This window comes from Choloepus didactylus, chromosome 9 (assembly GCF_015220235.1).
Source record: "Choloepus didactylus isolate mChoDid1 chromosome 9, mChoDid1.pri, whole genome shotgun sequence".
NCBI lineage: Eukaryota > Metazoa > Chordata > Mammalia > Pilosa > Megalonychidae > Choloepus > Choloepus didactylus.
This window is the reverse complement of record NC_051315.1, coordinates 82,748,095-82,772,788: the sequence shown is the minus strand read 5'-3', so window position 1 is coordinate 82,772,788 and position 24,694 is coordinate 82,748,095. Positions and strand designations below refer to the sequence as shown.

General features: G+C 39.5%; 1 protein-coding gene across 1 annotated transcript; it reads left to right on the top strand.

The window, feature by feature from the left end:
* The first annotated feature begins 4,028 nt into the window (after positions 1-4,028).
* CAVIN2 (caveolae associated protein 2) lies at positions 4,029-16,650 on the top strand. Its single transcript, XM_037850650.1, has 2 exons — positions 4,029-4,714; positions 14,158-16,650. Exons 1-2 carry the CDS (start codon positions 4,232-4,234, stop codon positions 14,974-14,976), a joined length of 1,302 nt encoding a protein of 433 aa, XP_037706578.1. The 5' UTR covers positions 4,029-4,231; the 3' UTR covers positions 14,977-16,650.
* The last annotated feature ends 8,044 nt before the right edge of the window (positions 16,651-24,694 follow it).

Here is a 24,694-nt window from a genome sequence, read left to right as displayed (position 1 = left end):
GACTGTATAATTCAGTGAAACCTAGAGTGCTCAACAATTATGAAAAAAATGTACAAATATGTTTTTACATGAGGGAGAACAAATGAACGTCAACCTTGCAAGGTGTTAAAAATAGGGTGGTATTGGGGAAAAATACAATCGATGCAAACTAGAGACTATAGTTAACAGAAACATTGTATTATGCTTCCTTTAATGTAACAAAGGCAATATACCAAAGCTAAATGCCTTCAAGAGGGAGACTCTTGGTTTTGGTGATGTTGTCTACTCTTTTATTCTAGTTTGGGTTAACTCTATCTTTCCTTTTGTTGCTTTTTAGCTGTCATGTTTTTTTTTTCTCTTTCTTTTTCTTTTGTCTCTCTACCTTCTTTGACTCTTCCTCCTTCTTTGTGGAAGAAATGGAGATGTCCTTACATAGACAGTGGTGATGGTGGTGAATACATACATATATGACTATACAGGGAACCATCGATTGTTTACTTAGGATGGAAAGTATTGTGGGTGAACAAAACCGTCTTTAAAAAAAAAGCAGATTGATGAAGAAAGCTTGAGGGCACTACATTGAGTGAAATAAGTCAGGCACATAAGGACAAATATTGCATGGTCTCACTGATATGAACTAATTATAAAATGAGGTTAAAGAATGGGGAGCAGTTGCTTATTATGAGCAGAATGTTCAACTAGGTTGAACTTAAGTATTTGGAAATGGACAGAAGTGACGGTAGCACATTATTGTTAGAATAACTAACAGTGCTGAATGGTATGTGAATGTGGTGGAAAGGGGAAGCTTAGAGTCACATATGTCAGCAGAAGGAAAGTTGGAGGTTAAAAGATGGGAATGTATAAAACAGTGAATCTTGTGGTGGACAATCTCCGTGATTAACTGTACAAATATTAGAAATCTCTTTCATGGACTAGAACATGTTGTATGGTATGTGAACTATCTCAATAAAATTAAATTTAAAAAAAAAGAGTTGATTTCTGAATTTCACTAATTTCTCTCAGAAAGTTGACTTAATCAAAGTCAGCTAAATGGTAGGTTTGCTCCCTTAGTCAAAGTCAAAGTAACCTCAAATACTATCTTTTCAATAGTGCTTTCTTTTATTGCCTTTGCTTTCCCCTTCTATAAACTCTTGCTGTCCTTAGAGCTTGCATCACAGTTTACTACTTAGTTAAATGCCATCTTATGCGGGCCAAGAAAGTTCCCAATTATGTAAATCCTCATTACCAAGTTCCCACAATCAAAAGGTTGTACAAGGAAGCAAATTGCATCACAATATGAAACTATTCACTAATGAATTGATCACTAAATATAATCCCCAAAGGATAGATGATAAATCCATGAAAGTGAAAAGGGGGAAGGGAAGGGAATGGAAACAGTGGTCAAGGGGAGACTTCAGCTTTGCCTGTAATACTCTTGTAAAAGGAGAATGAACTCACGTTGTGGTAGATTGTTTCCAAAGATGGCCACAGCAGTCTCTCACCAGCTGCTTATGCTTTGCCAAGGGGCTTTGCTGTTCCTCCTACAAGAGGAGGAGTCAATTGCCCCTTGCCTTGAATCTGGGCTTGCCTGTTACTTGCTTTGACAAAAGCACATTGGGAAAGTGATGAGGGAACAGTTCCGCAGCCTAGCCTTAAGAGACCATGCAGCGTTTTGCATTCATTCCTTGGAGCTCTGAGACACATGGTAAGGAAGTTTGGTTCTCCTACTAGAGAGATCCCATGGAGAATCCCTGGAGGCTGAAAGACTGCAAGGAAAGAGAGGCCCCAGCATTCAGCATTCCCAGCTGAGGATACAGACATGTGAAGGAGACTACCTCAGATTCCTCAGCCCAAATATAGCTGAATGGGCACGCCCAGCAGAGATGCCTCACTGGCTGAGCCCTGCTTAGCAAACCCACAGATTTGTGAGTAAATAAAATGGTTGTTGTTTAAGTCACTGAGTTTTGGGCTGGTATATTATACAGCATTAGATAACTGATATATTATTTGTTATTAAAAATAAATTTTTAAAAGTAATAAGCCCACATGTAAACCTTTCTCCCTGTTGAACAAGCAGCCTGTCTCCTTTTCCCACCTCACCCCCATCTCTTTAACATCTCTCTTCATCTAGCTGATTATACAACATCCAACAATGCAATGCAAAATCAGTGCAAATCAATGCAAGTCAGTGTGAAGTGATTATATGTGAAATCAGAAATCTTGGAAAATATGTAGGAAATCATGCAGCTGATGAAGGTAATGTCAGAGAAGCCCTTGAAGCATGGGCAGCTCCTCTGACAAATGAGGATCTGCTGCTGAAACAGCTAACATTTGAAGAAAAGAAAATCCACATGCATCATGGGACAATAAGTGCTTCAAAAGGGAATGATTTGAATGCCAAACATTAAAAAAGGCTCTTGGAAAATGGATGAAGCTCTCAAATATTTTTGCAATAATGGCCCTCTTTATGATTTGCTGGTAGAAGTCAAAGATTATTGTGTCATGATGCCATATAATTTTGTTAGAAAATTATGCTTCTCAAAATCAATACTTGATTCATCCTTTGTTCTAATATTTAAAACATAGTTGACTAACTAATTTTTGTTAAGTGTAAATTAATGTTAATAATTTTCTCTTTTTTTTTTTTTTTGAAGATAAACTCCTGACCAAATCTTCTTCTCACTTTTTTTGGTCCCTATTCTTAAAGGGCTCACTTTAAGTGAATGAGTTATCTAAGGAAATTGGGAGACTTCTGTAAATATCTTTAATTCATCTTCAGAGCAGCAGGTATACTCATTTAGGTCAGGGACTTGGATCACCCTTTTCAGTATCTTCTAGATAGTGCATTGAGAAGTGTGCAGATAGTGGGGATTCACAAATTCAATAAATGTGACAGCAAATGGCTCATTGATTGATTGACTCACGTGTAGATTATGCTATTGAAGAACAGCACTTTCCCACTATCAATCCCTGACCCAATATGAGCTGGCATTTGTTCTTCTCAAAATTGTTCCTAGAAAGCCTATTACAAACTTCCTGCTGAAAGCACTTTCAAAGGCTGGATACATTTAAAACCAATTCAAGCATGTAAAGTCATTTTAGGGAATAAGTCCCACATCCCAAGGGCTCCACTGAGGAGGACCATGTTTTAGCACAGGTGTGCCACTTCACTGAACAGGAATTTGGAAATGTCAAACATTAGAAGTATTTCAGAAACTCCAACCCAACCTGCCCAAGAGGCACACTTCTGGGCACATGTCAATATATGTCGTGCAGAAGTGGACATCTGAGAAAATCTCTCAGCATGAATTCAAAATCAGTAAAAACAATCAGCATGATAGGATCTTAAAGGGCACAAACTTCATTTTTTGGCTTTTCCTCTTCCAATCTTACTGAGTTCTCAAAAGAACGTCTCTCTCTATCTAGTGATCTGTTCATTCAAAATTTTTCCATCTCATACATAACAGTCCTTAACAGAAGCATTACTTGTTTCAACATTCCTGAAGTTCAATTTCTTTCAACTTTGTCTTGCATCCCTAATTGCAAGAACAGAGTTGTTTCCCATTGCATTATCAGGGTTATTTCCATTCCCTTGGAAATGGGAAACTTAAAACTTAATACAAATTTGACTGCAAGTACACTTTAAACTCTGCTTTTCCCAGTAGGACACGGGTTGTCCTGCAGCCCATCAGTCAGTTCTAGGGCAAATGTAAACAATACTTTCCGTTACAATAACTTGTATCCAGGAAAGAAAAAAAAACAGGCACTCTATTGCATCTGTAACATAGCAGCCAGTGAAAAGTTTACTAGCTTTAGCCAATCGCAGACTGTGGAGCTGGGCCAAGTTAGCGTGTTTTTCTCAGCCTCTAGATGAAGTCATGATTGAAATATGACATTGAACTTATTTTAAAAAAGGAAGAGTGGTAGGAAAAAAAAAACCCAAAACTGCAGCAAAGTGCCCTGTGCCGTGGAGAACAGGGTTAGGAAGTGTTTGCATGTTGCTGAACCCTGAGTGGTTCTCAGTTCTGTAACCTTCGCCTCCCACTGGGTGGAGCAGGGCTTTTAAGAGCAGCTGGAATGCAGTTCCACTGACCAGTGTAACCAGTTGTTGCCTGTCTGAACCTCTGCCAGTCCTGGAGAGCAGTGCTCTGAGTTCAACCAGCGGGCCTTGCTCTGTACCCCTCACCGCCTCCCTCTCATCCAAGTAAGAAGCCATTCCCAAAGGGAAAGAACTTTTTCCACCTGTCTAGCCATGGGAGAGGACGCTGCGCAAGCCGAAAAGTTCCAGCACCCAGGTTCTGACAGGTGGCAGGAGAAGACATTGAGCTCCAGCCCGGTGCCCTCCTCCACGCCCAGCCCTAGCCTGAACCTGGGTAGCACAGATGAGGCCATCCGGGACAACTCGCAGGTGAACGCTGTCACCGTGCTCACGCTCCTGGACAAGCTGGTGAACATGCTGGACGCTGTGCAGGAGAATCAGCACAAGATGGAGCAGAGGCAGATCAGCCTGGAGGACTCCGTGAAGGGCATCCAGAACGACCTCACCAAGCTCTCAAAGTATCAGGCCTCCACCGGCAACACGGTCAGCAAGTTGCTGGAGAAGTCCCGCAAGGTCAGCGCCCACACCCGGGCTGTCAAGGAGCGCATGGAGCGGCAGTGCGCGCAGGTGAAGAGGCTGGAGAACAACCACGCCCAGCTCCTCAGGCGCAACCATTTCAAAGTGCTCATCTTCCAGGTCGGTAGTTCCCCCAGTCTCCACCTCACCCCTGGCTGGGGCTTCCTAACATCTGTGATCTCAGTTATCCTGGCTCTCACAGCCCTTTTTACATCTGCCCTGCCCATCAGGGATCACACACAAAAGGCTTTGTCCCTCTCCTGCCTTTTGCAGGCTAATGTGAAATCTGCACACAGGGATGGGAATTTCCCAGGTCACTGCAGCCTAAACCCAAGGCAGATGCCCAAGGGGTTATTTGTCAGCGAGCATCTGGAGGCACTCCATACAGGTTGGGAAAGTGTGCAGGTGTGCACACTCTAGTCAAATTCATTTGTCTTTTTGCATTATGAACATGAGGCTCTGGCTGCAGCTGTTAGCCGGACAAGGCAAATTAATTCCGTGACTGTTTATTAACTCTTTAAGGAAATGTAGTAATACTATGAGATTGCTTTTTGAAACCAAGAAATTAACTGTTCATACTATCCCTTTGTTCAAAACCTATGTATGTTTTGGGGACCAACCAAGTATTGAAACCGATTCCCTTAGAGAAGTACTAGCCTTTTCCTTTTAAGACGTTTTTGGGCAAAGCAATCTTGAGTTCTTTTCTAGCAAATGATATCCTAAAAATATAGAGCATAACTTTTCTTTTACAAACACACTAGATATGCCTCTCAATGCTTAGAGATACTTCAACTGTAAATTAAAATAAAAGCATTGTTACCAGTTATAGTTACAAAGGCTGGTCTTGAATATTTTCCCCTTCAAACAGTTGCCTTGGAATAAAAAGGCCACTTAATTTATTTAATGCATCAATGATGCAATTAATGTAGCAAGAGGCTATCTGGGGACAGGGGGATTGCGTGGGACTGTTGTCTGGCCAAGTGGTGGGCATTTGTGAATCCAAGGGCAGCCCTGCCTCAGGCTGGAAGCCCTTCCGCCCAGCGGAACCCAGCCAGCACAGAGCCCAGGAAGCAATTGCCATCCCCTCTTCAGGGCTGTCTCATTGTGACCAAGTGAATAGGAGAGGATTTCAAAGCCATGGAGGGGAGAGGCTTTAACCAACAGTTTGATTGTAAAAGGCACACAGGGAGAGCCTTCATCTCCCAAGAGAGACTTGGAAATTTGGATTTAAACCGAGGGAGCCTTCTTTTTCTAAATGAATCAGCTCTGCCAAGATAGAGCCTAAGCCTTCTTCCCCCCCATAAAAGGGAAGACTCATCTCCCTGCTTTTTTGTCCTCTTCAAATTGCACTTGAGTGTTGTAAAGCTTCAGGCAGCTGATGTCCTCCTGTATCTTGCAGGCTTTTGCAGCAGGGAAACTTTTCAGCTTTTAATGCAAATGGAATAGCTTTTCATGCACCAGATGAATTGAAAAGAGATACAGTAACGGGCCTTTCTTAAGCCATATAAGATCCTTACTTTATTAGTCAAAGAGATATTAGAAATCTCAGCTCTTAAGGCATTTCTAAATTAAACACTGATCTCCAAACAAAACCAAACATGTACAGACCTGTTTAAAAATCTGAATCACCAAAGGAAATTTCCCCTCGTCCAGTGTGAATCAGGGAGATTATCTTTTGTATCATCCCTCAGTTATGGAGTGAATTAAAAAAAAAAAAAAAAAAAACTGTATTTAGTAGACGAAAATCACCATTTGTTGGGATTGGTTTTGTTTGATTTTGCCATGGTTGTTCTGCAGATGTTTGGGGGAGGGATGGAAGAGATATGTGACTAGAAATTCAAGAGAATGGTAAATCTAACATTTAAAACCTATTGGGAAATTTAAAGGGAACTGTTGTTGAGGGCCTGGCATGGTCTTTTGGTTTGTCACATTGGATTGACAGGTGTGAAATTGCCACCAGAAATGGTAGGACTAATCCACATAGTGAGTAAAAGCAAAAACAAAGGAGCTCAAGACCAAGGTGGACACTAAGAGGATCCAAAGCAAAGTGTTCAGACTCCAGGTGGGGACCCTTAGCATGCAGTGCACAAGGCCAGTTTGAAGGAGCATTTTCAGAGGCATTTAGAAGTAGAGAGAGGTAACCGGGCCTTCTTAAGCTATGTAAGATCCTTTGTTAGCCTAAAAGATTAGAAATCTCAACTCTCAAGGCATTGCAAGTTGATTATTTTGAAAAAACAAATATAATTGCAGTCCCTCAGTGGAAAAGTTGTTCTCTTTCTCTTGATCCTTCTTAAAGTAGAGGTTTCTAGGTAGTAATTATGTCAGTGGATAAAATAATAACTTGTGTTAGAGAGTGGTAGAGTGTTGGAGAAAATAGATTTTGGAGTCACAGAGACACAAGTTCAAATCCTAGTTCCACCACTTGCCAACCATGTGAACTTGGGTACATTTTGTAGCTTCTCCAAGCCTCGGTTCCTTCATCTATACACTGAGGATGTTAATAAAGACCCTGAATTTCTGAGCATTTAATAAGCCCTGCATACTCTGCTAAGCATCTTTCTGTGCATTATCTCATTTATCCCCAATTTAAAAATGAGGATGCTGAGATTCAAAGATGCTTATATCTCCTCCTAAGTCTTAGTTAGCAAGTGGTGGAGCTGAGATTTGAACTCACGTTTGATTGATTCTAAAGCATATGCTCTTAAACACCGTGCTTCTTCCTCATATCTCTCTCATACAGTGAGGAATAAATTAAATAACATGCTTAAAATGGTTAGCAATAACCAGCATGATTTAAGTGCTCAAAGAATAGAAACTATTCCTGGGTGGATCTGAAATTCATTTGCCCACAGAACAGGCTGCACATTTTGCTTGGTTAGAAATACAGTTCTTCACAGGATCTTAAAACAGCTATGTGTATGCTTTTTCAGTTGTGACTTAATAAAACGCACATGCATTTCCACCCAGCCTGGTATTGTATGACCATGCTGGAATCAGCATTATGTCACCACTAGCCTCATGAAAGCAAAGGGCACTATACAAAGGACCTACTCTAAATAGACCCTTCTACAAGCAGCACAGTCTTCACAGTAATGGAGAATGACCTTTAAACTAGACTTACGAAGAGTGTGGGGGGCAGATAGTGTACCAGGTACCACTTCGCATCTTCAAGTAAAATGTCACTTTCAGTCCACTTGAACCTTATACTGGGTTTTCCCTTATTAACTCTGTTGGTCTTCTAGTTTAAGACAAAAATTCAATGTGAAAACAAAAGAAAAGAGTGAGGAAAGAAAATCTATTACCTGACTTGAGCATATTTAGTGTCACAGTGTATAGAAGAGTCCATTTCCAGTTTGTGAAGTTCTGTCATTACCTCTTAGATTCTTCTACAGTCTGCAGGTGTTTTTTGTTGGTTGGTTGACTTGCTAGATACTTACACATTTGCATTTATGAAAGTCCTCAATTTGTCTTTAAAACGTGTCATTTACTTGTTTAAATCTGTGCTGAAGTTTACAACATTGTCATAGCTGTTAAGCATCTTATTCCTTAGCAATTACTTCAAATTGTAACCAGTAGTGTCTAAAAATGGAAAGACATTCTTATCCCTTTGAGAAATAACATGAATTTTTAAATCCTTGTTAAACTCAGCAGCTTTCCTTTAAATATTTTTGTAATAGCTTAAGATCAATGTCTGAAATCTAAATACTGTGACATGACCCAGCATAAATGAAATAAGACTCCAAGGGGTCGCTGATCAAAAGGCAAATGCCAAAGATAGACTAATACTTTGTCTGTAAGTATGGCTACCTTTTACTAAAAATAGACTTTATACAGAAAATCAGTGAATTTTCAGAAAAGAGGAAGTTTTCTCTGTTGATTGAAGAGACTAGAAATTCACAGGTAACTGGCCCTGAGAGTGTAGTACCCACTTATGTCCTAGTAAGATTCTAGTAATGATTATTTGAAAATACAGCTTGAGTGTGATTTCAATTCTAGGGAACAAAATGAGAATACTCATGGACAGCTTACACTTTATTCCAGATAAAATTGCTAAATTGGGTGAAAAGAGTAAAAAGGTTAGATATTTGCAGTAGAAACATTTCTGGAGAATTGAACCCATAAATGTGTTCAAATATTCATCATTTGGGTTCCCTCGATGAGATCAGGATTTTAGAAGGGTGCTACAAAGTCTAACATCTTCAGACTATTTCAAAATTGATTTTCTTAAGACTGAGCTTTCTCTATACAAAGCCACTGCTCTGAAAACTCTAAAATTAGTACAGGCTTGAAAGAAATGGGGATATAGATAATCAAAGACACTTTTATATGACAGCTCACAATGTTTATATCACATTGATTAAAATTTCCATAATGGGGTATTGGTTTAGATGTGCGACTTATTCAGTGCCCTTTTAGTTTATGAGCTAAACAAAATACTAGTTATTATTATTATTTACACCTATTGAATGTCAGCACCACCCCAGGCTCTTAAAGTGAATACTTGATTATTGTTCGTATTTCTTTGAAAGAATCATTACATTCTTTCACATAACAAAAACTAGACTCTTTCTCAGATGCAGCCCTTCCAAATTAATGTTGTCCTTTCTGCTGTCCTGCAATCTGTATCTGTTTGAATTGACTAAATAAAACATGTTCTCCAATGTGACTCAGGTCCAACAGTTTTGGTTCTTACATGAAACAAAATATCTGGCATCACTACAGTATGGAATCACCACTTCTGTGACTTGTTAATTATTTTTCATGGAATTTAGGTCAGATATCAGAGAGCTAGAAAGCACCGTAACAATCATTTAGTTGAATCTTATTTTATATGATGGAAGCAGAGGTCCTGAGAAACCAAGTAACTAAAAAGGTTTCATCTTATTAATAATAGAAACTATAGAGTTGAATTATGAATTAAGTAAAAACAAACACTATAATCCCACTATGGTAAAGTTCATGTTTACTGGGTTTTGTACATCAGCTTTTAAATGATTCAGTGTGATTTGGTTTTTTGTTTTGTGTTTTTAATGTGTAACAAAAAAAAACACCTAACCAGTGTGATCTTAAAAAAGAATAGAACCCTTGATAACACTGAAAAAATAATGAAACTTTTAAATCCTCTAGAATGTGAAAGACTGCTCAGGGATTACAACTAATGCATTTTATTCTTATGACTTGCTGATTCCACCGACAGCTGCCTTAGGGGTGCAATGTTAATCAATGGCTTTATCCACTCGGCAATCTATACCTCAGAAACACAAGTCAGAGAAAACCATCAGTGTGTAAAAACGACCTATAAATCAGATTGTCAGGTGGGCACAGATCCATTTTAATAACTAGTATTTGGAAATTATTGAATAAAACACCCATGAACACAAATTTATGGTCCTCATATCCACCCAGGATGCCACCACATTCCTGTGGGAATATTTTCCTCTAACAACGGGGCTGGTAAGGTAGCGACAGGAGACAGAACTACTGGCTCCCCTCTCCTTATTCAAGCTTTTAAATGGCTTACCATAGATTTTCTTATCTGATACTATTCCTAGAGTCTCCTTCTCTTTTAAAATGGGCATAGCTAGACATGTGCATAGAGGATTTCCCTCCATAAGACCCAACCCAAGAAGTTCCCATCATGTTGGCAAGTTTCTCTGTGTTGAGTCTACAGGCATGGCTGGGAGTATGAGTGCACAAGAATTTATATAAGCAGCAAACAAGCTAAAGTATAAGTAAAAATGCCACTTCTCAAGAGTTCTTTCCATTCTTTTTCTCTTTTATGCTTCCAGCATATCATTCATATATATTTGAAGTATGCTGTTTAATTCTTTCTTCCTTTGAAGAGCTCCTAAGGGTCCTTGTGAAAGGTCAGAACCAGGAGCAGCTGTATCAGTGGAGACTGAGAACCTTTTTGAAAACAACTCTTTAGGCCAAGTAGTCAGCCGTTTCTTTGCTGCATAGAACAGACCAAGCAATGCAGCAGGCAGGGGATTCTTAGTGCCATTTTTAAGGAGCCATAAAGCCTCAGTATCTGCATGGGGAAATAGCATAAGTAGGAGGCGACAAAGTTGAGGATGCAGACTTCATTTTCCCTTCACAACAGCCATCAATCTTTGAATCTATAAGAGAAAGCAGATCAAAAATATTACAATAGGAGGCAGAAGGCAGGTGTCTCATCTCACCTGTAAGCATGTGAAATAGTATGTTTCCTTGAGGTGTGTGTAAGAGGGCTGAGAGCAGGGCATGTAAGCAGGTGAGAGTGGTACCCCAGGGAGGCTGTATTTACAGAGAATCCACTTTCTGTTTTAGAGGATCCACTACTTGAATTTCAAATTGAGCTCTCCACCACTGTAACAGTCCCTTCGTAGTCAAGCACCACCTATACATTTTAAGAAAAAAATAGAGATTTTGAAAAGTATCAGTATTTTTCTGCTTCTAAACAAACATTATGGAAAGTTAAAATCCACATGAGCTTGGACATTCACAAATTCCTGTGTGAAAAGAAAGGGTTTACCTTCAGAGTGGATGCTATAAAAAGCCACAAAATAAACACTGTCCGGTAGACGGAACATAATATACTGCTTGAGTAATTAAAATGACACCAGAAGTACAGCAGTTAGCCAAGACTTATCTCACTTGTTTCCCATTGCATAAAGACACATCCAACTCATTGTGGATTATCTCTGTTCCCACTGGGTCTGTTTTCATTTTTAGCATCAAAGAGCTTTTATATAAATTTCCCTGGCATTTTACAAAAGAGTTCAACTAGGGTTCCCCCTTCTCTTGAACACCCTCATACATGCAGTGTGTACTGACCACAGACCACTTCTAATTCACTTTATAATATACTTTTCTCATGTGTCAAAGGACACATGATGGGAGAGACAAAAAATCTAAGACTCAAGGGTAACTATGATTTTTGATAATAAAAATTTACATTTAAGAAAAAAAAGCAAGATTATTAGTTTTATTCTTTTTGAAGTATATTTAGTAAGTTTACCTTTTGGAGAGATTGAAGAAAGAGAAGTTATCCAATTTATATCTTTGATTACCCTGAGAGATTATCCTATACAAAATGTGCCTCTTCTTTGGTAACCAAGGCTTTTTTATATAGTTTTCTGCCTGAATTTGTCTTCCTCGCTAAGGAGTTTCTACTCTTTTTTTTTTTTTTTTTTCTTTTTTCCACTGAGGACTTTTAATAACATTACACTGAACTCCTGGGTTTCTTCCATTCCTCCTGTCAAACCTCCTGTCATAACTTCCCCATCCCTCCTGTCAAACCCCAGAAGTAATTCTGCTTCTGGACTAAGCAGCAGGGCCCTAGCTATTTCTGTAATCTCATCCAATGAGAATACAATCCTTCCTTAAAATGGAAACCTCTGTCCCCTTAGGCCTTAGATTCTCCTGATTGCCCAGTAGCAGCAGCAGTTTGCAAACTCCCTTCTAGACACAGAGCTAAATTTGTTTCCTCTTATAGGTGGGTCTCCACCGCAGCCACCCTCAGGCCTTTCTAAGAACATGCACACTTTTGGGCACCTGTGATGCACTCTTCTAGGCACTGGGGCCAACAGTGAACAAACAAGATAAAAGGAAATCCCTACTCTCTTGGGGAGTATATTCCAACGAAACAGGCAACCTCAACTTGGAGCAGTGCAGTAGGGAAAGTTGCAAAGCCCATGTAGTAGAAGACTTGTGTGAATCCCTTTCTCCTTTCAATTCTTTACTTTGCCTTTTGTACTGGAATGACATTCAAAATAGGAGTCTGTGAAGAGGGCTTCAGGAAACAGAATATGTGATATCTTCAATTTAATAAGATTTCTGTTTTACCAGGCTTTCTTCTTTTTACCTCTACCCAGGATCTTATCCTTTGGTTCTAACCATTTTATGGAAAAGACTCTGGTGGGATTATGAAGGGGGAAATACAGGACTGTATCTTTTCAAAGAGTAACAAGTATACCGGTTAGTGGTTCATAAGGAGACGTGTTTTTAAAGTTCCTCTATAATATAAAACTTTATTCATTTACTTTGTATCATGAAGTAAAAAAAAAAAAAACACATGTGATCACATTCTTGGTGCATGTTCATAACCTAATTTTACTGACTTTCACTCAATCAAAAATTGCAAAATTCAAATTTCTTGCAGTTAACATGAACTTTGCATGAAGTTTACATTGCAAACAGACTTCTAAATTCATTAAACCCAGTTATTTTTCAAACTGAAAGTTCACTGGGCAACCCAAGATGTAATCAGTTAACACTGAAGCTGTGGTTAAAGCAGGCATGGAAGTTGGCTCTGGAGCCTTGCCCACCTCTAGCATTCCTGTGGAACCCCTAGTATCCTTGGGAGTGCATTTTGAAAACTACTAATCTAGGTCAAACCCTCTTGTTCATATTTGGAAGAAACTGAGACCCAAGGAGATTAAGTTATTTACTGAAAGCCACATAGCTAGTTAGCTGTTCAGCAAAGATGGAGACTCAGGTCTCCTGCCTTACATCCTTTCCACTATGCCATTTCTTTCAATGAAAATGTAACGGCACCTTGCTGGCTGGCTCTCATTTTCCAATATTCAAAGTAAAATATAAAATTCAAAAGAATTCTTATGCTGTGCAACCCAAGTCTCTATGGATCCTAATCTCCCTGTTTAGCAGCACTGGAGCATCATCTCCTTTGCACACTGGAGGCAGGTTCTCAGTCTCTGCTCCCAAAGAAAGGATCTTTGCCTGTGTGCCTAGAAGCCGGAGGAAGAGATGTGGTGGGGATCATGGAAGGGGGCATATTCTGAGCTTCTCCTCACTCGTGGGGGCTGAAGTATTCCTGCCCAAAGGAGACCTGTTTAACAATACAGGCTTGATAAACTGCCTGCCAGTGAAATTTCCCCTCTCCGCTCTAAAAATGGTTGATGGTGCCCCACTTCCCCTTATTAACTCCCACAAAGGATATCTTAAAACCACATGGCTTCTTAACAGTCCCCCAGGAAGGCTAGCCTTGCTTCTCTTACTCTAAATTTATGTCATGAGCAAAATTAGTACACACTTTTGAACAGATACTAAGGTTGACCATACCTGTACTTCTGACTTCTAGTTGGTTAGGGAACCTCATGAAGGATATAGGCTACGTCTAAACACTTGAGGACTTCCCAGTCCTCTCCCCTGTCCCCACCTTTTGTCTTCCAATTGACCTGCAGTCTCTCTTGCAGTGGGATTTTGGCAGGAGCAGAGCCCTCTAACCACAGGGAGGGGAGGAGGGAGAGAGAGACTTTCTTTAGCTCGCTTATCTAGGCAGCTTCCTGGTCTATCAGAGCCGCAGCCCACTTCCTCCTGCCTGTCACTGATAGAGCTCTTGCTGCCATCCCTCATGACATTCCCAGCAGGCAGCCTTTGGCCTTATCCAGCCTAGGGGAATGACTTGACCAATTTAGAATTAACTCTTCTTATTCTAGAAAGCTGAAGTCACAGACGTTTTGTTTCTTTGATCTCCAAGTCACAAAAAGACATGTACACAAATTATAGGTTTCTTTGTAAATACGTTATTAACATGAAACCTGCATTGTCAATCTTTTCAGGAAGAAAATGAGATCCCTGCCAGTGTGTTTGTGAAAGAGCCCGTTTCTGGCCCAGCAGAAGGGAAAGAGGAGCTTGCTGATGGGAACAAGTCCCTAGAGGAAACCTTGCACACGGTGGACCTCTCATCGGATGATGAATTGCCCCACGATGAGAAGGCCCTGGAAGACAGTGCAGACGAAAAGATGGAAGAAAGCAGGGCAGAGAAAATAAAAAGATCCAGCCTCAAGAAGGTGGATAGCCTCAAGAAAGCATTTTCACGCCAGAACATTGAGAAAAAGATGAACAAGCTGGGAACAAAGATTGTATCTATAGAGAGGAGAGAGAAGATTAAGAAATCTCTCACTTCAAATCACCAGAAAATATCCTCAGGGAAAAGCTCCCCCTTCAAAGTTTCTCCCCTCACTTTTGGTCGCAAGAAGGTCCGAGAGGGAGAAAGCCCCACAGAAAATGAGACCAAGTCAGAAGACATGACGGTCAGTGACTCAGTGCAGAATGACCACGAGGAGAGCTCGTTCGCAGAGGGTCTTTCTGAAGCATCGCTCACCAGTGCCCTGGTGGAAGGGAAGAATGCGGAAAGGGATGTGGAGAGGGATGTGGAGAGGAATGTGGAGAGGGCCGCCTTGAGAGGGAGTAACTCGGGGATGGACAACAATGTCGACTTGACCATCGTGGAAGATGAAGAAGAAGAGTCAGTGGTCCTGGAGCAAGCACAAAAAATGCGCTATGAACATGGCTACACGCTAACCCCTGAGGAGAAAGAGCAGTCAGATGAGGAAGCCGTGCAGCCGGCTGTTCTCCAGGTAGACCAGACGGCCTAAACACACACACACACACACACACACACACACACACACACACACACACACACACACACACACACACACACACGCATGCACACGCACACACGCATGCATGCACACAGCCTGTTTGCCCTTCCTATATTTTTGTTAAACAGGTAACCAGAGCTTAGGAACAAACTCCTGCACTACCCACTCACTCCTATGTTATTGTCCAGTCAGTAATGATTTATAATATAGTAGCAGCATGCACATAGCCAAGATTTACTATGAAGGCAACCTGCCAGGGGCTCCACTTCTCTCTAATTTGCTCTTAGGCTCTGTTTACATATAATTTCTCCAAGTATTGCCAGGAAAAAGAAATGGCGCCATTGAAAATACTGATCAATTGGCTTAGTCAGAAAAACCAGAGGGCACTTAAGATGCTAGTCATGAAATGTGATTCATTTTTTTTTGTCATTCCATAAGCTTGCTGAATAGTGTATCAGTAATATACTGAATTTCCACAGTACTCTGCAACTCTATTCTTCTTTTAGTGTGTGATATATAATATACATCCATATCTAATCTAAAGACATTGAAGGAAACATTTAATAAAGGTAGAAGAGGATGTTCAGTTGTTTTTTCACTTAATAGGAACCATTGTTTCATCGCAAACGAAGACTGTAATAATCAGCTAATGAAGTTTGATGTGTAGTAAATTCAGGACTAGTAGAAAAAGAAAGCTACGAAGGGAAATTTGGAAAATAAAAGAAATAAGAACAAAAGAATGCTGAAGAGAATGAAGAATAAAGAGAAAAAAGCATGTGTTTAAATTAAATTATTTACAATGTTAACTTAAGTATTTCATTCCTTAAATAACAATACTAAGGAAATTTATATATCCTGGAATAATACATTATATCTTAATATTCTGTTATCTAATTTTCAAATAATATAACAAATATATTTTACAGTGTTAAAGCAACATTTGATTTCTTAATAAATAAAAGGCATTACAAATATTTCTCTAAAGAAGTTCAAAAGGATGTTGTCTCTTTAACATTTGGAAGTGATATAAATCTTCAAAAAGTATTTACTATGTACTGCCTTTGTATGAAGTTGGATCTTACTATTCTTTAACATAATGTTTTTTCCAATTTTAAAATAATGCTTACACTCCAAATGATACATTGTAGGTTTGGAAGATGTTACAATTAAAGGGCTTGGGAAGGGAAGAATTCTAGTTTCCTTTTTTGTACATAATGGTACATTTTCCATTTAGATATTAATTTCACAGAACATTAATGTTTCTTAACTTCTTAAAGCATGTTAGTGGTTATGTATATATATACATTTACTCAAAGTACTTTTTACTTCTGCCTAACATTATACTAAAACATTGCTTTATTTTTAATTACAAAATGCTGTTGTTTTGAAAAAACTATTAAATTGTGGTTAAGAGACAATTGATCCAGGGAGCACATCCCCTGCCTTTAGTATGTACCACTATAAATAACCTTACAGATATAGATAATCCAAGACAATATTAAACTATGCTTTGTCTTTAATAAGGCGATAAAATTAACTAATGTATTGATGGTATAACCTATACAGCTATGTCCTTATTTTGTAGTAATGTTACCCCAAATACTGGATTGTTGAACTAACAATGGCTGTATTAAAGAAGACTAAATAAACCAAAAATAAAAGGTACATAACAGTGTCAGTTTTTTTGGCAGAACGATTTTGGAACAAGCAGAAAGAATTGATTTTTTAAATTCTACTCAAAACATAGCAGTAATGGTGATTGTTGCAGTCCTGATTTCCCTATTAACTCTGCTTTCTTTTCTCCCTGATCTCATTTAGAAATCCAAGTCTCATTCTTCAAGTTTAACTTTCTTGACATCACCTCGCCAGCTCTGGAGAGCATCTGAATTTATTGCAGCAGCTTGATGAATTTGATAGCTCCATCTGCATTTTTATTGTATTGTACCACATCTTATAATACCTTAAATAGTCCTGCAAACATGAATGTATTGAAATGTACATTCAGTTTATTCATGCAGATAAACCTTTGTCTTCTGCAGTGTTATACACTTGGTAGAAGACTTAATTTCACTCACAGCCCAAAGCATGCCTGTCCAACCTTTATGGAGTTACTGTCACTTCTTACAGCCAAGGAGTTGAGGGATCCAGAGCTAAAGTAATGTTTACATATCCTTTTCAAAAATGCTTCCTTCATTTGTTCTCATAAACGAGCTGCATGTCAGTACAAAACTGCACTCGGGCCTCTTTTTAGGTTTTACCAACAATCACATTTATTCTATGTTCCACATCCGAAGCATTAAAATCCTAAGCAATAAAACAGAGAATTGGGCCAAATAATTTTTTGAAAACACATACTGTAGGGATTAGAGAAAGCAGCAGTTGTGGAAATGGAAGCTATTTATTCTGTATTATTGCTGAGTTATTTGCATACTGGTGAGGCTGCAAAGTCTCCAAATTAGATCTGTCTTCTTCCCACCCATCCAATAACCATTCAGAACTTTGCGTGCCTGGAGCTCCAAAACTGGTTTAGTTTTCCCCAAAGATTGGTTATACATTACTAAGGACTGAGATTCTTATCCTAGAAATATAATTCAGAAATAAGTGTCTATTACATGTATCGCAAACCTCACAGAAACAAAGCAAAGATGTCATTTTTCTACACGGTTTTAAAAAATATATATGTAGATACATATTGCAACAGGAATGCTTTCCTCTTTCCACTTAACAGTCTACTAAATGGCTGAATTACTGGTAAAACAAAAGACCTACACTAAGGTCAGCTCTGCACAAAGCAAAGATTTTTGACATTTATTGTGTGATGTTGTAGTAATGTTCACTTGGAAGAGCAAGGTTTGAACCTCATGTGTTTCAGCTGACTATCAGGAAACCAGAAGCTCCTTCCACACAGCAAAGCTGCTAAAGCAAAGGTTATAATGTAAGTCATTTCCTACATTAAGACACTAATGCCCAAGCCTAGTTAATTCCTGCTCCAAAGTTTGTTTACTGCCCCACGGCCCAAATCTAAGTGATTTGATATTGGAGATTGGGGGTATGAGGAATGAGGTACAGGCAGCAATCATTATTAACAGTTCCATAGCAACCACAGGTCTCTTCCTGAAATCCAAGGCTTTGACACTGCAAAACAAGTTTCAGATGAAATTGGCATTATGACCTTTGTATTCTGCTTGATCTGGGTGTCTAGATAAAGACTTTGGCAGCCAGGAACTCATTCCAAAAGGGAATAGGTAGTAACTCACATTATCATCATCATTATTATTGACCACTACATTCTTCTGCAGTATTGGGAACTCGAAAATTATTTTTAACTCTCCAAACAAACTGCCCCAATTAAGAAGCCACACCTTTAGCAAAACTGTTTGATGTTTGTGCATGTAAATGCTTTTCAAAATAAAATCAATTCATTGAATATTTGTTGAGCAAAGCATCCTCTAATTCCCCCTTTTGCTATAATTCTCACTGCCCAAATGAGTAAGATACAAGCATCAGGGAAGGGGAAACTAAGATTTTTGATAACTTACTTTATGTCTGGCTGGACACTCTAATGGCCAGCAATACTGTATACCTACCATATGCTAGACACAAGCATTATCTCATTTAATCATACAAAATCCTATTAGAAGCTACTGTTTTAACTCCCATGTTTAATAGAGTAGGAACCTGAGACTTTAAAGGTTAATTTACTGCAACTACTAAATGGGGGTGGGGAAGGGGTTATTCAAACCTGACTCAGGAGTTCTTAAACACTCTAAATTCTCACTCATATAAATTAAATGTTATAATTTAATTCTGATCCCTTTGAGAGTCATGGAATTCAAGTGATTTGTCCAAGTTCACGTAACTAGTGAATGGCACAGCCAGAGTTCATGCCCAGTCTGAAATCCATGCTACTGCCAAAACTGACTCCTAATTACATTACACAACTGTGCTCAACTTTGAATCACTTTACAAGTGCTCAGATGGTATAGGATTAACTTCATTTTTAGTGCTCCTTATAAAGCATCATGTATAGAGCTGCACTTTGTAAATGATAATGACGGTTGTCATGCCAATGTTAAAAAAAAAAAATAGCTCACAGTTCTTGGGGAGCCGCAGAAAGACTATTCAGGTCTGCTAAGGCCACAGAGGGGCTCCTGAGCTCCCTGGCATTGTCTATTGTCAGTAGCTGCGGGGTTCACTTTGAGGCAGGGTTTAATAAGGGCAACCTGTCAAAAGAGATAGATACTAGAATCAGCTAATTCAAGGATGGCACACGAAGTCTGCTTCAAACTCTTTAAGTTAAAGGAGTTCATTTCCCTCTGTCATATCAGAGAAATCTCTATATCTATATCCCGCCTAGACACATCCTTTCATACAACTGAAAAAAAAGAGCAAATGGAAAATCAGCATGGGGGGCGGAGAGGGGGAGGCTGTTCAGGAAGTGAGGTGGACCATAAGGATACGGAGACTTAGCCTCTGAATATAATTCCTGCAAAACTGCCTAGCTGTCTTCTCAGAAAATATAGGTGCTAGGTCAAGCAATTGCTGGTGTCTCCATCCCTGGGTTAAGGAATCAAAGGAAACCCTCTAGGTCAGCCTTCATTTATCAAGATGAATGCTGCAGGCAGTGACTTTCTTAAAAGGCTTTGGCAGTGGTCACAAACTAAAATGCTTAAGGGGTCAGACATGAGTAAAATGGCTCAAGGAGGGAGAAGCAACTGTAAGGAAGCTACCACACGTAGACTGTGTCCTCCCTGATGAGGCACCCTTATTCATCTGCTTGGAGGCATGCCTTTTTCTAATCCCCACAAGGGAAAGGTACATTCTGGTAGCTTCCCTGGCTGGTGGTGCACTGGCAGCCAACACCCTACTCCAGTTGCCATATGGAAAACAAGACCCAGTGTTGCCAAAACCTCTTCTTTTAAGAAGAGCCCAAAAGGCAGATTTCTTTTTGCAGGAAAATCTCCTGGTTTTTAATTTTGGCAACTAGTTCACATCATTTTAAACTCTGTGAGAGCCAAAATTAAATGCCTGCTGGCTGGATATGGCCCCGGCTTGTACCACCAGTCTCTGACTTCTGGTTTGCAGAGATGAAAGCTCTTAGGCTCTTCTTCCCCTCCCAGAGGCAACACACAAGAATAGAAAGCTGGTAACAGGACTGGATTGGCCTTGAGAAAAAGCACAAAAGCCTTCTTAGGGAAACATTAAAGGCAAAAACACCCTCGCCAGCACTTGTAAGAAATTTCCCTCTTGACTCTTAACTGAACTTGTGAGATTGTCGTTAATGCTGCACAGTTAATGTGGTGAGGAGACAACAGTCAATCACATCAAAAGGCGGTTATATGTTCTCCAGCGGGAAGGCACCACTACTTGTTCTTAGCAGTGCCCGCCACCTGTAGGTTACCTATAGAGTCCCCGAATGTCAAAGAGATGGATAGTTTTGGTAAACTGTGCATTTGATGTGACTATCCCACTTCTACATTCCTGCTGAAAAATATCTACTCCTGTCAATAACCAGGAGGCTCTATGGATTACAAAAAAAGTAAAGCCGTATTCTTTCTGTCATATATCATAGCAAAAGTGCCAGACAGTACTCCAGTTCTTCAAACCTTTATTGTAGGTAATGAGGTACAAAAGGGAAAGTACACAGCTTCAATTCTGGGATGCTAAATTGAGCCTTCAGAGCTGGGAGTTGGGGGAAAAAACTGATAGAGATTTAGCACAGGGGGTCAAGATGTCCTTTGTTAAGGAGAAACTTTTTGTGCTTGTAACCACTTGAATCTCTAAGGAAGCACCATGATCAGCCATGTTCTCTAAGGTCTGCTGCAGTTCGCTGTCTCAGTGACCCTAATGACATGCAGGGAAAGGCAGCAGATTCTGGTGACTGTGCCCTTATTTGGAAAAAACAAATTCCTAAGGAATAATAATTTTAAATCCCTACATCATGAAAGGAAGTCCCTACTTCCAGGATAGATGGAGAAAAGCAATATATGAGCTTGTAAGATAGTCCCTGAAATTAACCAGAGAAAGGGAAATTGATGCCCGCTGGATATATAATGAAATTATAATCATTAGTTCCCTCTGTTTTTCCTTCCACCATCACACTTTTTATTGTCAGAGAACCAAAGGTCCTTCCCAACTACCTTACATGTAGAAGTTTCAGAGAGTAATTTAGGCAGGTAGGCCTACATTGTTTTTATCTGCAAGAAATATTTCCTCACTACAAGTATTCCTTTTGTTTCATTAATTTCTATTACATTTATTAAGCATCTCTATGTGCCTGGCTCTCTGCTGGGTATGCAGGTGAGACAGAAGAATAAGACAGAAGAGTCTTTGCCATCTAAAAGCTCCCTATCTTTTGGGGAAGAAAAAAGTGCTGGGAATTCCCTACAAAAAGAGTTTCAATTTATAGTAGCAAAGAAAGAGAGAAAAACTAATTCAAGACAAAAATAAATCCTCAGCCTTAAAGAAATTATTTGCTAAATAGTCACCTCAAGAATACTTAAATGGAGATACCATAGCTAGGCTCTGTAAGAGATCATGAATGTCCTAGAGATGGAAGGAGAAATACACAGGAATATAAGTTTTCTGTGCTATGAAGAAGGAAACAAAATGGTGGAAGGGAGAGTCTGATTGGAAGAAAACCCACAGTGTCTGTTTAACGCAGCACTGGCAGCAAGCACATTCATTTGTTTTAACCACCCAAGAAGTATTGCACACATATTGTTTGCCAAGCCCCATATGAGGCACTGAACTCACTGGGTAGACAGGAGTGAACAGGACAAATATGCCCTTCCCTCCTGGAGGCATGGTGCGTACTAGAGTAAACTGCTAGTTTGGTCACTCTCTTGCCAAACCTTTCTAAATTGGTTTTGGTTTTATTTGTTTATGTTTAAGGAAGTTTCCCTCATGAAAACACATCGCTAATGTATAATGCTACACAATATCTTTGGTAGAATGAGGCAAGAGTGAATAAATAAAAAGCATAAAATGAGAAAATAGGACTGCTTTAGTAACTTTACATTCGACTTTGAAAGAGTACATATTCTCCTTAAACTAAGAGTTGGTTTTTTTCAATAACACTTATTAAGGTTTATATTTTATTTAATACAAAAATGTAAAATGGTCAAAAAATAACCCATAATTCCACAGCCCAGATCACACCTGCTGTAACTGTCCATTAATACAATGCATCAGTTTTCCATTGTTGTAACAGATTACACAAATTTAGTGGCAGAAAACAGCACCCGCTTATTAGCTCACAGCTCTGTAGGTCAGAAGACAGGCATAGTGTGCATAGGTTTTCTGCAAAGGGTACATCACAAGGCTGAAATCAAGATTTCAGCTGAACTGAGTTCTTTTCTGGAGCTTCTAGGGAAAATTTGCTCCCAAGCACTTTCTTGTTGGCAGAATTCAGTTCCTTGTGGTTGTTGGATTAAGGTTCCCATTTCCTTGCTGGCTGTCAACCAGGAGCCACTCTCAGTTCCTAGAGGCTGCCCACATTCCTTACCATGTGGACCCCTCCATCTTCAAGCAGCAATTATGCATCAAATCCTTCTCATGCTTCGAATCTCTGACTTCCTCTTCTTCAACCAGCCAAGAAAACTCTCTGCTTTTAAAAGGCTCCTGTAATTAGGTCAGGCCTAGCTGTATAATCTCCTTATCTTAAAGTAAACTATGCCATCTAACAAAACCTAACCACAACACTTGAGTAAAATTCATCATATTCAAAGACCTTGGTATTATGCAGGATGTGTACACGAAGGAAGTGGGAAATCTTGGGTGCCATTTTAGAATTCTGCCTACCATATGAAAGACCATAGTAAGGAAATTAAAATGATATAGAAAGGTATTAAATGAGAATGAAACAAGCCAGCTCTATCCCCCTTCTCCCAGCCCCACACTCCAGTGGTAAGCATGGGTAATAGTTTTCTTACATGTCATTCCAGAAAAAAAAAAAAGAGATGCACAGGCATCTCTGTATTTCTTCTATACATTTATATAAGCAGGATCTTATTGCACATACTGTCCTGCACCTTGGTTTTCTCATTTAATCTCTCTTGCAGCTCCTTCTTTAACAGCAAATTGTGGATATAGATTATTCTTTATCACAGCTACATGGGAGTAGCTTTTCATTTCTTTAATAACTACATAAAAATAAGCCCAGAGATCAGCAATAAATCATCCCCCAAACAGAGACAGCTTATTTATTACTTCTCAAGGATTTTAAAATCAGACCCATTGTTCTGCCTGAAACACCCTCTTAGATCAGGGGTTCTCCAGAAGTCCCTCCTTTGGAAGAGAGACAACCAATTTTACTCTTAAGAAAATTTAAATAATAATTTTTGGAGGAAATGATCCATTTAAACACAAAAGGATTTTAACAGGATTTCCTCACATGTGTAGGAAATAGTGCAAAAAAAAAAAAAAAAAAAAAAGAGAGCGCGAGAAAGAAAATAGAAAAGCAGGAAAAATCAGATTAAAACTAAATTAAAGCCTGGACTTCATCTACACTTCAGAGCAGGAATAAAGTTCCACCTTCTAACCACTACAACATCTTTTCTCCATAGCAACACCAAAGAAATAAAAAATCTTCCTTTTTCTACAAAAGAGGCATTTCTTTCTAATTATTGTCATTCTGAAGTTCTTAAACTACAATGTTTGATCTATGACTTTAGAATACCAACTTCTCATATCCATTTCTTCTAAGTACAAAAAGACAAAGAGACTCCCATTACTTTTCATTGTTCTTTGAATGGGACTAGACATTTTAAAAATAGATTTACATTACTAGTCATAACTTGTGAGTCCTGCAGCTCCCACAAAACTCATATATTCCAGTTTTTCTACTGAAGTGACAAGTTGCTCTGCTTTCATCAATTTAAATGAAAACACAGTAAGCAATATAATAGCCCCAATTTCCTTGAATGTTCTCTCTGTATGAAGAGTCCACGAGCTGAAAGTTTCTCTTCAGAGCTCAGACCACTCTCAGCTGAGAAATGGAAATGGACTATTACACATAATGCTGAAGCTTATGACCTTATGTTAATACTTGAAGAATGTGGTAACTGGCTCTTAAAATTTTAGGCTTCCTCACCTGGACTGCAGAGAGATGTGCTAACAACACATCTCAGAAGGTTGTCTACTGGAGCATCAAGAAGAACACTTTATTTTTAACTTGGCAGCCATTTAAGAACAGATCCCAGGATTGTATGAGGCATTTGATGGTGAAATGAGGTGTAATGGAGAAGCTGAGAGGGAAACCAGTACTGCCATTAGACTGGAGTAAGCAGAGACATCTGCACCTCAGGGAGCCCCATGCTTTGAAGAGCCTTTCAAGGAACTTATATAAGTGCCCCTCTGGTACCTGCAACAAGCTGGGGCTAGGAGTGCCATCTGAACAGGAAGTTCCAACCTAGACCAGGACCCGTGTCTAGAGATCCAGTGTGCGGGACACTGTTATCGAGTTCTGACTTGGCGGGCCTGGGCCAGGGGAACTGATCAGCCCCTAGGAAAGGTAGTGGGGCACGGGTGGTAGCGCCCTCCACGGCCCCCCGGGCCTGAGAAAGTGGAGCCGAATGCAGGCCCCATTTCCTCACCCCAAAGTACAATCGTTGGGGAGGGCTTGCCGGAGAAAACCCCACCCCCGTGCCTTACCCGCGCCCTCCACCCTCTTCGTTACCGGAGCAACTCCCGCCCCTTTTCAATCAAC